The 15,970-nt window shown below is 38.0% G+C and overlaps 1 protein-coding gene across 1 annotated transcript in view; it reads left to right on the top strand.

Moving 5' to 3' along the window:
• Window positions 1-10,471, top strand: part of LOC114668443 (protein SSUH2 homolog) — a 68,954-nt gene extending 58,483 nt beyond the window's left edge. Inside the window, 2 exon segments of the mRNA XM_051921091.1 lie at window positions 3,086-3,190; window positions 9,854-10,471. Of these exon segments, the coding sequence (XP_051777051.1) occupies window positions 3,086-3,190; window positions 9,854-9,988 (240 nt within the window). The 3' untranslated portion in view covers window positions 9,989-10,471.
• Window positions 10,472-15,970: the final 5,499 nt, after the last annotated feature.

Below are 15,970 nucleotides of genomic sequence, written 5' to 3' on the forward strand. Positions count from 1 at the left end.
GGTCATAACTGGAACATATTTTTTGTCCATATACTGTAATGGAGGAGGCGGAGTCACGTATCGCGTCATCACGCCTCCTACGTAATCACGTGAACTAAAAACAAGGAAGAGATTTACAGCACGTGTCAAACGCGGGAACGAAGGTAAATGACGTTAATTTTTGACTGTCTTTTAATATTGTGTAAGCATACATATTAACACGTGCAATTAAACGTGTGCATTTACGGGGTGATTTCTCAGGCTTAAAAGCTCGCCTTTTACTAAAAAGGTAAATGCAAAACTATTTTCAATCATTCTATGATCTGCTTCTCACAACTGAAGGCACCGTGGCTGATGTTACGTCACTTGCTGTCCAACCATAAGCGTTACCTGGTAGGTAACCGGACACTCACTTCACTCCCTTACGGGAATCGAACCTCTGAGGTTTTCTTTTGTTCTTAATTAAAATTTAAAAGCAATACTTCACCGCTGCTAAGCCCCTCTAGCGCTGACGTCCGAGGTTCGATTACCGTAAGCAAGTGCAGTGAGTGTGTAATTACATTCACGGCATTCGTAGTCTGATTCACAATCTGATTGTATGGGTGGTTACCTACCAGGTAACGCTTATACTTGGCCACCAAGTCAGGTTGAAGTGATCACTCGAGTAAAGGCAGCTTCACAAAAAAACAGATCCTCAACAAACTGTTATTAGTATATTTTCCCTCAATTTAAAAAGTTTTATTTTCTTCTTAATAAAAATTTAAAAGCGGTACTTCGCCGGTGCGAAGCGCGTGGATTTGACCGACTGACACATACAGACATATTCATGAGTGCAGGTACTTCGGAAAGAAAGCACCGTGTAAACCTAAAGTTTAAATTAAGTTCATAGACCTACAAAAGGTTGCCATTCATTTGAGGCAAGATTGCTTTTCTTCTGTACAACTATACGTTGCATTCTCAAGAGTGTGCTTGCACGGCTTCAGATATAGATATATATATATATATATATGTATGTATGTCTATATATAAATATGTAAGCTTATAAGTACTGCCTTACTTCTCTTTAAGAAAGGAAGATGTAATGATACTTGATTTAAACGATTCCATGTCTTCCTGGGTTTGCGTAGCTTATTGTCAATATCTTTACACCTGTTTTTAACACTTATTTACTGAAACGGGCTTTCATGAAAAAAGTTAGGGCTTTGCTACAGGATACACCCTCCACAAGTTAAGCAAGTAAAAATAAAATATATATTTCTGTTTTATTTAAACCTTTTAAGTTCGTATGCATAGCCCCATTTGGCTGTTTAATTTTTTTTTTTCTTTCTTCAGTAATATTTAATCTCCTTAAAGAAAAAGAACATATCCATTTTACTTTTTTTGTATCTCTTTAGTAATATTTTAGTGTAAAAGATAACCAGTATTTAAACCTTTTATGTTACTTTATACATTTATTTTACACAATGTTGAAAAATGAATAAGAAAGCTACATATTTTGGCAGCTGCTGCTTTCATTTTCAATGAAATGAAAAAAGCTCTCCAAGAGAAAACGTCAATGAAGAAGAAACAGAGAAAGAAGAAAGGAGAAACCCTCATTTATAAAAGTTTGCTGCAGATGACTTAACTGAAAATAAATGAATAGTTCCTATGTGTATAATACATATTTATCTATTTTACTTATGCCTTTATTCCACCAACTTACAACATCTGAGGTACAATTTGTTACATTACTTTTGTTTTTTGCAGCACAGGCAGGTGAAGTGACTTCCTCAGGGTCACACAGTGGTGTCAGTACCAGGATTTGAACTGACAAGCTCCGGGTTTATTGAAATATTACTGAAGAAAGAAAAAAAACGAAAACTGGCAAATAGGGCTATGCATACAAATGTCCATCCGTCCATTATCCAACCTGCCATATCCTAAATACAGGAGCCAATAAGTACATATGTATATATACAGTATATATATATATATATATATATATATATATATATATATATATATATATATATATATATATGTGAATGTATGTATGTATATATGTATGTCTATATATATATATATATATATATATATATATATATATATATATATATATATATATATATATATGTAGATATGTAAATTTGTATATGTATATATATGTTTATGTGGATGTGTATATGTGTATATACGTATGTATATGTAGATATGTGTATATGTAGATATGTATATATATATATGTATATGTATATATATGTTTATATGTGTGTGTATATTATATATATAAAAGACAGCAACACTCATAACAATGACAACACAATTACATTGACAATCATGTTACTTTATTTTTAAAATGTTTCCTTTACTTTTTCATAACCTCTTTAACACACTACTTCTCCGCTGCGAAGCGCGGGTATTTTGCTAGTATATATATATATATATATATATATATATATATATATATATATATATATATATATAATATTAAAAGACTTTTATACAAACAATTGTTCTAGTTTTTTATTGAAATTTAAGTAGTTCAACTCCAGTGAATAACCTGAAATGGTAGAGTGTTAAACTGCCAGTGGTTTCAACAAAGACAACAAAAGTTTAGATTACCAAAACGGCAATATTTTTGTGTGGTCAGAGTCTCCCTCAACGCTTCTGCAACATACATGTAGTTGTCGTAGTAGCAGTAATATTGTCACATGTACAGAATACAATGAAATTCTTTCTTACATGTCTGACCAACAGAAGTGTGCACATACATTTAGCCATATAGTGTACATTTAGTACAGTGATTATCATGTCACTATATAGTGACCTTAAATGTAAAAAAATATAAATACCCAAATCACCTCTTACTTGTGTAACTTCCTTCTATAAACTGTTGTTTATGGGTGACATTTCCTCAGTGGGTTTTTCTTTTTTAGTAACTTTCATTTTTTCCCTTCCGATTTCAGTTAGCATACGTAAACACAATCATCCTTTACCAGCTTTTCTAGCTTCTGCCATGACTGACCTTTACCATCTTGTTGTGCTAACAAAAAAATGAATGGACAAGTGGCAGAATGATTTAAGTAAGTTTGCTAAGCTTTTCATTTCCACTCGTATCCTCTTACAGGTTTATCCAATAGTAGGATTTCCAGATGAGGAAATCTGTGAAGCTTCTAAAAAAGGAAATCAGGAGCATTTGGCCAAATTTTCAAAAATGCGCATACTACAGCAGGTAAGCCATTCATGCCAGAATGTAAAAAAATTTTTCTTGGTGTTTTTGAATTCTAAAATATCTTTAAACGCAAAATCAAATGCATCCATCCATTTGCTAAGCCTACTTATTCCAGTAGTGTTGGACCCAAGGTAAGAGACCACCCAGGATGGGCCGCTAATCAATTGTAGGGCCCACTCTCTTACACAACTGCTAATAAGCCTAACAGGATGGCATTGGGATTTAGAAAACCTAGGAGCACCTGAAGAGTGTAAGTATTCACAAGAGAGGAAGTGCAAACTCGCCTCCAGCTTAATGTCCTTTTCTTGTATATTACTCAGAACTGAATACAAGTTTACAATATTGTAATTGTAATGCAATAAGAGTAAGATGCTAAAACATTTAGACTTTTAATACCAGCTTCTGTAAGCACACAGGCCAAGTGTCCGCCCACACCTTCTCGGACGTTCTCCATTATCCTAAATATGTGCGGCACAGTCCAATATTTCACTTGAACACTGTTACAATTGAGTCCTGTGGTTCCCACCATCCCCTGTGTCACTTGGCTATGTAGTTCTTGCACCAAGTGGCACAACAGCATACAAAGAAAACAACACAATAGAAGAGGGTTGGTAACAAGTCATAATGATTTTCATGGTTTTTATTTTTGAGCAGATGACTAATATACAGATGGGATGTCACAAGGGGGTGCTGGACTAAAGCAGTGAGGCTTCAACTTCCATTTCAAATCCGAGACCACTGGAGCATCCCATACACCATCAGACAGATTATTCATTTCATGATAGCTTAAGACTCTGCCTCCAGAACTAGTTTTATTTAATACTAGAAATGCTGGAAGACCAGCACCATGAGATCATAATGTAAGCTTCAGAATGTATAAAGTAAATGGAGCCTGACTCTAGGAATTTACGCATGGTGAGGCCTCTCTTTCAGCAAAACATCTTTTTCAAGACAGCAGCTACAAGCAACAGATGTGAAACTGTGGGCTTTTGAATTAGAATATAAGAATGAAAGAAATTTGTCAAACAAGCAGAGACCATTTTGTCCTATCAGGCTTATTTGTTTATTTTGTAGCTAAGTTATCCCGATATCTCATCTAGGTACTTCTTAAACTACATGTCTCGATAGTTTGTTCCAGATTTCCTCAACTACATCCACTTCCCATTAATTTCCATGGGTGTCCTCAAGTATGTGATTCACCACTTAGTTGAAAGAATTCTCTGGAATGACTTTCAGTGCCTTCGAGAATTTTGAAGACATGGATTAGGTCCCCACACAGTCTCCTCTGCTGAAGACTAAACAGTTTTAACTCTCTAGTCCAGTGGTACCCAAACTGGGCAGAGTCGTGGCTCTGAGGCTAAGGCTCTGTGCTGGTATCTGAAAGGTTGCCGGTTTGAAATCCTGTTACTGCCAAAAGAGATCATGCTCTGCTGGGCCCTTGAGCAAGGCCCTTAACCTGCTCTTGCTCCAGGGGTGCTGTACAATGGCTTACCCTGTGCTCTGACCCCAAGGGGTATGCAAAAACTAACAAATTCCTAATATAAGAAATTGTATAGACCTCAGACCTGGAGACCCACTGTGGCTGCTTCTTCTTGTTCTGTTTTCAATTGAATGAGCTATTGTGTCCCAGTTTCTGTCTTTTGGGGTCAGCGTAGACATTACAAAACTAAATTTGGTAAATCTTTCATTAAAATGTACCAAGCTGTTGTATGGTTGTAATTGTAAGGGAAAAGAAAAAAGTGCTTGAAACGGCCTGCCTGTTATGCTAGGACAGAGATAGGCAATGCCAGTCCTGGTGGGCCGCAGTGGCTGCAGGTTTTGTTCCAACCCAGTTTCTTCTTTGAAGCACTTATTGCTCAAGTGACATTTTTCTGCTTCATTTTAGTGGTCTCCCTTGTTAAGGTTCCCCACCTTAATTGTTTATTTCAGTCTTAAACAGCTGCATTCACTATTTTAATGGCTTCTTATTAGCAAAAATTTGCTGATGCAAACTGATTTTCTGAGTTGGCCCATATTTTCAACTTTCATGTGCTGTGTGAGAGTGGTTGTTATGCCTGATTGTATTTTCAAATTCTTGTGATGTCATACCTTCACAAGAATTTCTGTCATGTCAGAAATATAATTTGGCTGCCTTATAGTGTCAGCAGTCGCACAAGCTGATTTTCTGAAGTTGCCATCAAATTTCTCAAAATTCATTGTGCAGCAATAGCAGGGAGTGTCCATTGAACACGTATGGTCTGAACACCCACGTCGTGGCATTTCAATTGGACCAAATGTGCTTGTGCAGTTTGAGCATATAGACGAATGGTGACTGCAGTGTGAGTAATTGCTGGACCATGATTTCTAAAAATTGCATTAATCACAGTTTAGATCAGGGGTCTCCAACTCCAGTCCTGGAGGACCACCGTGGTTGCAGGTTTTCATTCTAACTCTTTTTGTAATGAGTACCCTTGTAGCAAGGCTACATAACGGACAGTCGGGTTAGCCTTCTGAATTGTCCGTCACTTTATAATGTTGACTGGGAGGGTGTTTTAAATAGCCCTTCAGGCACCTTTGGTGACGTCCCGTTCTGGGAGGATCCCGCCCGAATACACTTTCCAGCTGCCTGTTGCCGGCGTGAGGTTGCCATAACAACCGAGAGGGGCAAGGATTTTCGGCGGGAAACTTTTTCTTTTTAAGGGGAATGGCGGAACAAGTAGAGAGAGAAAAAGAAAGGATAAGGCTGAAGGCATCGCAGCGACTATCCACGCTCTAAGAACTATTCAGGATTTTACTTCACCCAGGGACGTCTGCTATTCATGGGTGGCCACCCCGAAGAAATATTCAAGGACGAATCCCCGAGAAGAGGCCAGAGTCTGGTGTTCTCCGGGTGCTCCCGTCTGGTGAGTCGGATTCCTGAGTTTCATTCTTCGTGATAGTCCGCGGAGAAGCCGTTCCGCCAAAGGACGAGTGTGTTTCCTGCCTTCATGGAGGAACTAAACTGCAGTGTTTCTTGTTTTCCTATATTTTGGACTAAGTGAAATCTTTCTTTTGCTTTCTCAAAGAACAGTTTTTCTTATTATTTACTTTTTTTTGTCTGTGTCAAACCGGGGGTTAGTATTTGGGCGCTAGGGAGGGCGTCTGGGGAAGGGGTTCACTAAGGAGTATTCAGGCACCGGTCAAGTTAATGTAACAGCAACTGTTAATATATTTTTTCTGTTCCACTTCCTGTTGTGTTTTATTTGCTGCAAATTATTAAGAAGGGAATCGTGGCAAGAGGGGACTAGGACCGAATATGGTTGTGTTATTATGCTTTCAAACATCGTCCACCCCCCTGTACGGGTTGTGAAGTGTAGGAAACGCGTTTCCGTATTGTGCGGTTGCTACACCCTGTTTGCGCTGCTAATTAACTTCTTGTGAATTTATTTTAATTGAATTGCTTTTTTAAGATTTGTTCCCCTGAATTTCTTCATCGTTCCTCTGCATTGCTTCATTTCTTTCCTTAAATGGCACCCAAATAGAAATAAAATGTGAAGTGAGGGAGCCAACAGAAGACCAACTAAGTCAGGGAGTTCCAACCAGTTCCTTGATTAGGTATCGATTCATGCCGTTAATTAAATCCGTTCCTTAGTTCCGTGGCTTGTTGCTGCTCTCTTGATGCATTAGCAGACATTTCTGAAATTGTGAATTTTCTCTTTCTAAAAGCTCTGGGGACCTGAGCAGACCAACATTCCTGAGAACTTCATGGTTCTTTATTTTCAGATTTTGTATGATGGACACCAGTTGTTTTGGCTCATTTTGTATCTCGGATTGTTTGGCTGCTAATTAAGGAAAAAGAAACAATTAAGGAGTCTGAGTCTTCAAGAGCAAGTTGATTAAAATTAGTTCAAAAGAAGTTAATTAAGAAGAGGGTTGGAATGAAAACCTACAGCCCATGGTGGTCCTCCAGGACCGGAGTTGGTGACCCCTGGTTTAGATGCATACAGGTAAGCAACATGACAGGCGCACGGATTGCAACTCTTCTGTTCCTGCTATGTCGGAATAAGTTTTTCTTGTATGAAGGGTAAAGAATCAGTGAATGGGATGTTGTAAGGAGCAGGATCCACCCAGGGAAGAGCTGCATAAATAATAAAAAGCAAACAGAGCGATGATACGAGTCTCTGTTTTCAGAAATCGTTGGTTTCGCCCATTCACACTGAAACGATATGACATTTAAAAAGTATTCATCTGAAACGAAAACAAAGTATTGTGGATGGGGTTTTAATGACTGAATATACCTAGGAACTATCATAGATAATAATTTTAATATAAATACAAGAAAATTTGGATGTGAGTATCAGTAGGCTTTTCACCCTAGGAACTAAGTTACGCAAATTATTCTGTAACATTTCAGTAATTATTTACCGCTCTGATGCTGATCTTTCTTATCATAAATTAGGTTATTATGATAGTTTGATAGATTGATGAACAATTACCGTATATACTCGCCAATAAGTTCTCCCACGAATAAGTTGGGACTTGATTTTACAGTATAATTTCTGGTATTTTATAATGTCAGTCGTATAAGTCGAATGTGGAAAACTCACACTATTGGTCCAAGAGATTACGATATGCTAATGCCTACCTGAGACAGTAACCATGGAGCACACTGCCTTTTTTCTATGTGGGTGCGGCAATGTGCTGTATCAGTGTGTGCTCCTAACCTCGCTCTCTGTCTCTCTCTATTATGCCTACATGACCACATAGTAATACCGAAACTATTCCGAAGCAACGTTTGCACTGATTTGTGCTTTTGTATCTCACACCCTCATACACTTTAATCGTAACAGCATAGAGCATCCCTTATCTACGATGGAGCATTCGATCAGAAGAAAATATGAAGCTGGTTTTAAATTAAACATCATTGAAGTAGTGAAAGAAATTGGTAACTGCGCTGCTGCAACAAAATTTGATGCATCTGAGAAACTGATGTGAGATTGGAGAAGACAAGAAGATGTAAAAAAAAGAAAATTACCATAAAGAGGCGCATTTTTGATCGGCCGTATAAGTCGGGGTCTGATTTTATGATATATTTTTTGGGTTTTAAGACCGGACTTATAAGTGAGTAATTGTAAAATTACAGTATTTGGTTGTTCCTCTAGAGTGCCTCTTTCTCTTGATTGATTTGGCTCAAAAACTATTCAGCACATCGTCAACTCATAACAGGCTTAAGTTTCAAGTTTGGTATTTTTCCGTCCAGCCATTTTAGCTCTAGACTGTCCTCAAGAAACTGTGACACCTAGACAGACACATACCCATCATTGAGATATCAATGTTTTCAGGGGACCCTAAAACATTGAGATCCGTTGAAACCCGGAGATCGACATTTTTGACAAATCTAAAGCTTTCGCTCCTCCCCCATAGACGATAGGTTATGATGTGGGAGGGCACAAAGCAAAACATTTACGCTAAATACAATCAGCACTTACTTCACTTCCGTAAACTTTGACTATTTAAAGTGGACCAGGACCTCGTGTTGCCTTTTTATCGCAGTGTGATCCAGTCTGTCATCGCCTAAAGCTTCATTGCTTGGTTTAGTGGTCTGACAAATCAAAAACTTAATCTCCAGCATTTTTAATTTAAATTCAATTTAAATTTCTCTTTAATTTAATATTGTTTTTTGTATCAGTATGCTGCTGGAGTATGTGAATTTCCCCTTGGGATTAATAAAGTATCCTATCTATCTATCTATCTATCTATCTATCTATCTATCTATCTATCTATCTATCTATCTATCTATCTATCTATCTATCTATCTATCTATCTATCTATCTATCTATCTATCTATCTATCTATCTATCTATCTATCGTTACTGGCTGACGTAGACGATTTTGGTAAGTGTGCGTCAAGAGGGCAATGGTGGAAAAACTGGAAAACATCTCAACTAGTGACAGACACTCATTACAAGAACAACTTATTGTCAGTAAATCAGGGAGGATAGTCATTATAAAGACCTGCACAAATTGCTGGCTTCTTAATAAAAAAAAAATATCCAGAAGTGTACAGTTTTTCATACTGTATGTATCATGTAACCACTTTAGATTGAAATGTACAATCGTATTGATAGAAGTTGTTAGCAAAAATTTGTTTTCAAATGATATGGATATTTTTCAATTTCTCTGTTAAGATTTAGCCTGTCTTGTCTCTGTTTGTTTTACTTTTTTCTGTCTGTTATTGGATGCAAGTGAAAAGGCAAATTTTGTATTGTATTGTGTAAACATCACCAAATAAAAACCTTGAACCTTGAAATGCAAGTTAATGGCAAGCACTAAATTGACATGATGTAAGAGATTTATCTGTGACGGCACCCAGTGCAGGCCTGATTCTTGTGAAGATGCTGCTGGGATAGGATCTGTTCAATATGACCCTATATTAAAATATTAGTTTCAGTTGTGTGTATGAATGTGCTAAACCCACACATTAAATTTAAAATTCGCAGGATTTACTGGAAGACAGAATTGGCCTTCATCTGAAGGTTTGTCTGCAATTCAAAACAGTAGGCTTGATAGCCATCCATTATTGAATATTGGAGATTCCTGAATTAGAAAAGTGTTGATGTTTTTGAACAGAATGACCTTTATTTTGAAAAGCCATCATAAAACAGTTATGTAAACTTTTTGCCATTCTTTGTGTTTTCCTTGCAGCGCCAGACGATTGAGTTGGTCCCCCTGACCCAGGCCTTCTACAAATACAAAGATCAGCAGTACAATTATTATGTGTATGGAACTGAAAATCAGGTTCACGCAACAAAATATCCCACCAACTGTACACTACTCTAATACACGGAAGTTAGTATTTTTTGTGCTTTTAAAAAGAATGAAGGAAAAGCAAAGAAGAATAAGCTGAATTGTTGATACCTTTATGATGTGAAGAAGTTCATTGCTCTCGAAGAGTTAATTTCAAGTTTGTGCTGCAAATAAATCCTATTGTTTTAGCTTTATACCCCGGCACAAGCAGTACTGCACTGGCATTAATACATTTTATTCTTGAAAATTGATTAATCTATTATGTATAATGTGTAAACTAAAACACCTATAACTGATTATCATGAAACGGGTAAGGCAGTCTAACCCGGCTAATAATGCAGTTTTAGTGTTCCCAGCTATTTTCACAATGAAGTCTTTAGCCTTCCATTACGTGAATCACCTCAATCTTCAGAGATTTTATGCAGATAAGTCTCCTTGCTTCTTTATCATTTGATCATGCCTGCTAATGAGTTGTATGCCCGTAGTGGGGTTGGCTTACTCTCTGGAAAGTTTCAGGTAAGACTTAAGCACCAAATGTCTTCTTTCATTTCAGCAATAATCAAGACGAAAGATTTCTCCAGTGTACATTAGTCTTTAGTTATTACTATTTTAATAATCGTCCTGAAAATTCTGATCGTAGAGCGTCACTTTTGCTGTAACTTTACCCATTTGGTGAACCATGCCAGTCTACTGATGTATAATTGCTTACTTTTTCTATGCTAATATGTGCCCTTTTTTTACCAAAAATCTCAACTGGTCTTTATAATAATTTTATGGTGCCTCCAAATATATATGTACATTGCTTATCATCAAGTTAAACCTCCTGTGAGTCAGTGAATCCCTGCTGTGAGGCACTATATATACCTCGCTAGATACATTGCATGTTTTTATAGAGATTTAGATAGAACTTTAAATATATTTAAAGACATTTTAGTGAGAATGAAGACATTACTCGCCGAGAAAAAGGATGTGTTTTCTCTTGTGGGAATGTTCTACTAATTTACTGTATTAATTGTGTTTGTACCTGGAAGGCTTTTATATTCTCAATTGGTGTATATGGTGACTTCTGGCAATAAAAATAAGTTTTAAAAAATCGTGTCACAGCAGAACAATAAAGGTAACTTTAAGGAAAATAATCAACCATTAGGGAATATATGCCAAAGATTTTTTTTTGTTATGCTCATTATTCTGTATCTTTAACATTCGCCCTATATGAGTGCCTGCCAGCTTGTGTGTGACTGGCAGCCCATTGATGAGTAGTCCTGTCTTCACGATAGGCACTGATCCCTGTTATGCTGAATTGGATAAGTAGGTACATAAAATAGATGAAATATATGAATGGATCAAATTTTAAGCAGCCTTCTTGGTAGAAGATCTGTCTTAACGAGCAGAAGGGTGGAACAAAATTTAACGGGCTTACTTACTTAAACTTGGAAGTAAGTGAAAAGTATGAATTGATGATGCAAGAGAACTGGAATGAACGCAGCAGGAGCAGGAGAGTCAATCAGAGAATGAACATTTACAAACCCACAGGTAGTTAGTCCTGTTTAAAACATTGGAACTGGACTTGAGTTTTTTTGGCGTGGAATTAGTTGACCACTTCGAGGAAGATAATTTACTTTACAATGAGACGTGTAATTGATGGCACACACTTGCACATCAGGATTGTCTGGACAGCTCTGGTAAGTCGCTATACACCCCTCGGGCTGAGAGAGGGTGCTGTCACTAGCAGTATCTACTTTCTCCACTGGTCCAGGCACTCGCCACGAGGGGAGGCATAGCCCCGCCCCCAAAGATGCTTCAACAGCCCCGCCCTCCCAGGGCAGGGGGTCCATAAAGATCGACGTGTGAAGCCAGAAGGTCATCTTTTGACCCCACAGACATAAAAGAGATGGTTGAGTTTTTTGTAAAAATAAGAGACGTGTCGCCAACACGGAAGCGGCAAATTTGGACTTTTGCTTAAAAATAAAAATGCCAATTAATTAGGGTACAGCCAGCTTGCACTTGCCAGACACAGGTGAAATGGTTGTTAAGTCTTTCACATTGTTTATTGTGTGAAAGGCACTACAGTGATCCCTCACTATATCACGCTTCGACGTTCGTGGCTTCACTCTATCGCGATTTTTTCTCATACACGCTTACGTCACTACGCATGCGCTTTCTGAGAACTTTTATCTAAGCCCCACGATGGCTCCTAAACGTGCTGCTTTTTCTAAGCCTTCTGACAATAAAACTAAGCGCCGGAGGAAAATGCTTTCCATCCAGGAGAAGGTGAAACTCTTGGATATGATCAAAGATGGCAATACCCTACAAAAGCCTCCTCACGCATATGAAAAGACAACGCCAGCAACTGCCTATCAAGATGTTCTTCAGCCGCGCACCCAGACACCCACTGCCTACTCCTAGTACTCCTTCAGTGGAAGAAGACAACGACGCACCTGCTGAAGATACTGCACCACCTGAAGACTCTCCTACTGTGGTCGTGCCTTCATAGGTTAGTGGTTGTGTGTAAGAACTGTGTGTGTGTGTAATTAAATGTACAGTGCAATAATAATAATATGATATTTGTAACGTCTAATATGTCTTATTTTCTCTTATTTTGTCTAATATATTGGGTAATACGAGTGTAGTGGTGACTAAAGGGTGTTATTTCATGTCTAGAGGGCTCTAATATTGTTAAAAAAACGTATTTAGAAGGTCATAAACAGGTTTTCTATACTCTAACTGCGAAAATATTCGATTTATAAATAAAGAATCCTACTTCGTGAAAATTCATTTATCACAGTAGAGTCTGGAACGGATTAACCGTGATAAACGAGGGTTCACTGTATAAGAAAGTAAAAATTGTGGGGAAATAAGGGCTAAGGCAAGGAAGGGTGAGTTACTCCTTCACTTTATTTATACTTCAGCTCAATTTGTGGCTTTGATGCCTTCTGTGTGGCGTTTATCAGTCTTCCCCAAGCTTATTGTGAAGTGAATTTGCACAAATGGTCTAAGGCAGTGGTCTCCAACTCCAGTCCTGGAGGGCCGCAGTGGCTGCAGGTTTTCATTCAAACCCTTTTTTTAAATGGTGACCAGTTTTTGCTGCTAATTAACTCCTTTTCCATTCACTTTAATTTATATGTTTTGTAGGATTTGTTCCCCTGAATTTCTTCATCATTCCTCTGAATTGCTTCATTTCTTTCCTTAAGTGGCATCCAAACAGAAATGAAATGTAAAGTGAGTGAGCCAACAGAAGACCAACTAAATCAGGGCCTCAAACTCCAACCAACTTCACTCCAACCAGTTGCTTAATTAGGCGCCGATTCTTGTTAATTAAATTCATTCTTTACTTTCATGGCTTGTTGCTGCTCTCGTTCTGTAATGGCATACATTCCCGAAACTGATGATTTTCTCTTTTCTAAGAGCTCTGTTAAAATGTTTTAGGCACCTGAGCAGATCAACATTCCTGAGACCTTCATCTTTATCTTTATTTTTTTTTTATCTTTATTTTCAAATATTGTATGATGGACGCAGTTTGCTTGTCATGTTTTGGCTCATTTTGTATCTCATTATTTGGCTGATAATTAAGGAAAAAGAAATAATTGAGGGTTCTGAGTCTTCAAGAGCAAGTCAGTTAAAATTTAATTCAACAGATGTTAATTAGCAAGAAAAATGGGTCACTAATTAAGAAAAGGGTTAGAATGAAAACCTGCAGCCACTGTGGCCCTCCAGGACCGGATTTGGGGACCCCTGATTTAAGGTATCAGAATGTTGATCTGTCTTACCGTATACCTGAGCATAAGCTCCATCATTTTGAGCTCTATGGTCATCTTGCATCCAACCCCTGAAGTATTGCTGCCCTTTGTCTCTTTCTGACCCTTGCAGCAGTAAAAAGAATAAGATACTGTATAAGATGGATCGATATTTAAAAAAGAAATGGAAATTTCCTTAAGTATTTTCACGTGTTTCCACTCTAATGCCGTTGACCTTGTATGTGGCCTGTAAAAATAATTTATAGAAATGGAGAATCTTTTAAATCTTGTCTTGGCCATCTGCAGTTCAAAGGCTCACAATTAAGGACTGAACTCAGCAATGGCTTGTCATCCCGTTCAGAGCTTGTTCCCTCTTTAAGGCACATAGACCTCTGATATGCGTAGGCGTCTTAAGACCCTGCACAGAAGAAGAACAGAAAAACAGGTTCACAATAGGAGCTGATGAAATGGCTGGTGAGTGAATCCATTTCTTTCTAGCTGTAAATATGACATATTCCACTAGATGGCAGTGCATGTACACGTTCAGTTCTTCACCTTGTATACCATAGTAGGGAGTTTACTGTGTGTACAAAGAGGAGGAAGGTGTTTGAACTGGACTGAACTTTTCTCTTTCAGTTTTCGATGTATTTAAACGTGTTAGTCAATCCTAAACACAATTTATCTGAACGCTGTCTGTCTCAGAATGTGTGTCTGTGATCACAATAAGCCATTAGTTGTTCTGTCAGTTCAAGTAAATCTTGGCACACTTATTTATTTGTGATATACACTGTAGTACTAGGGTGCTGTACCGTGTTAGCTGTTATGAATGTAGTGAGATGTCAAGCAAAATGACACCTTTTACTGGCTAACTAAAAAGATTATAATATGCAAGCTTTCGAGGCAACTCGGGCCCCTTCTTCAGGTAAGAAACTGGAGTTCCCTGTGTTTATATAGACACCAGGACAGATACAACGTTGGGAAACCTTTAAGTGAGACATCTTAGATGTAAAAAATGAATACAGTAATCCCTCCTCGATCGCGGGGGTTGCGTTCCAGAACCCCCCGTGAAAGGTGAAAATCCACCAAGTAAAAACCATATGATCATATGGTTATCTATATATATAAAATCCCTGTGTGCATCCAGGTGTCCGTGTGTGGTTGTCTTGTGGTGAAGTGCGCATGCGCGGGGCACGGTGCGATGCGCGATATTACTGTCAGAGAAAGTTAGAGGCGTTTTACGGAAATACAAACCAGCATTACTGTGAGAGGAAATTAAAGGTACACAATACAGTGACACATATTACAGCCACATACAAGCCAGTATTACTGTCAGAGGAGATTAAAGGCATATTACCGACGCGCACGCCTGTATTACCGCCAGAGAAAATTAAAGGTATATTACGGACGTACAAGCCAGCGGACGTACAAGACGGTATCCTTCAATAAGGGCGCGCACAAAAAGGCGAGCCTCAAAAGGGCGACCTCAATTGGGCGCAGAGAATAAAGGCGTGCGTAAATAAAGATCTGCAACTTTGTTGCTCTTCACATATTCCAGAGCCATTTGAACTAAATTATCTACGAACGCCTTTATTCGCCGTGCTCAATTGAGGTCGCCCTTTTGAAGCTCGCCTTTTTGTGCATGCCCTTATTGCATAGAGCCGTACAAGACAGTATTACTGTCACAGAAAATTAAAGACACACAATACACGGTGACAGCCCACGAAGAACGGTCAGCTCAGCAAACAAACAACAAAAGAAAGGCTGAAAGAAAGAAAAATACGACCAACAAAAAGAATGAGGTCAAAGTCCCTTGCCATTTAATATAGACTGTTCCTACTAATGTTTATGCACTACTGTTCTAGCGCCTGTTATTGTAACGGGCTAAATGACTAGTTTTTATATATTTTAAGCCCTTATAAACTCTCCCACACTATTATAAACATTTCCCGCACAATTATACAGCATTAACCCTTTGTATTCTCTTAGATATTAGGTAAGATTCGTTGAAATTATGTACGTATGTAAACACACTGTTTATATACAGTAAAACCTAAATATTATTTTAAAGATATCGAGCGTCTCCGATATCACATATGTTACAGCCATTACGACAGACAGGCCACCAGTAACAAATACGTACAATGCAAGAAAAATTGTATACAGTAAAATGTGTGTACAGTGACACTAAACTATGTACATGTAATAAGTACTGTACGTAGAAAATTAATTATGGTTACTCGCCAACAATGACACGACGACTTGTCCAATAACGATGAGTTTA

The sequence above is a fragment of the Erpetoichthys calabaricus genome, chromosome 18 (genome assembly GCF_900747795.2).
Source record: "Erpetoichthys calabaricus chromosome 18, fErpCal1.3, whole genome shotgun sequence".
Classification (NCBI taxonomy): Eukaryota; Metazoa; Chordata; class Cladistia; order Polypteriformes; family Polypteridae; genus Erpetoichthys; species Erpetoichthys calabaricus.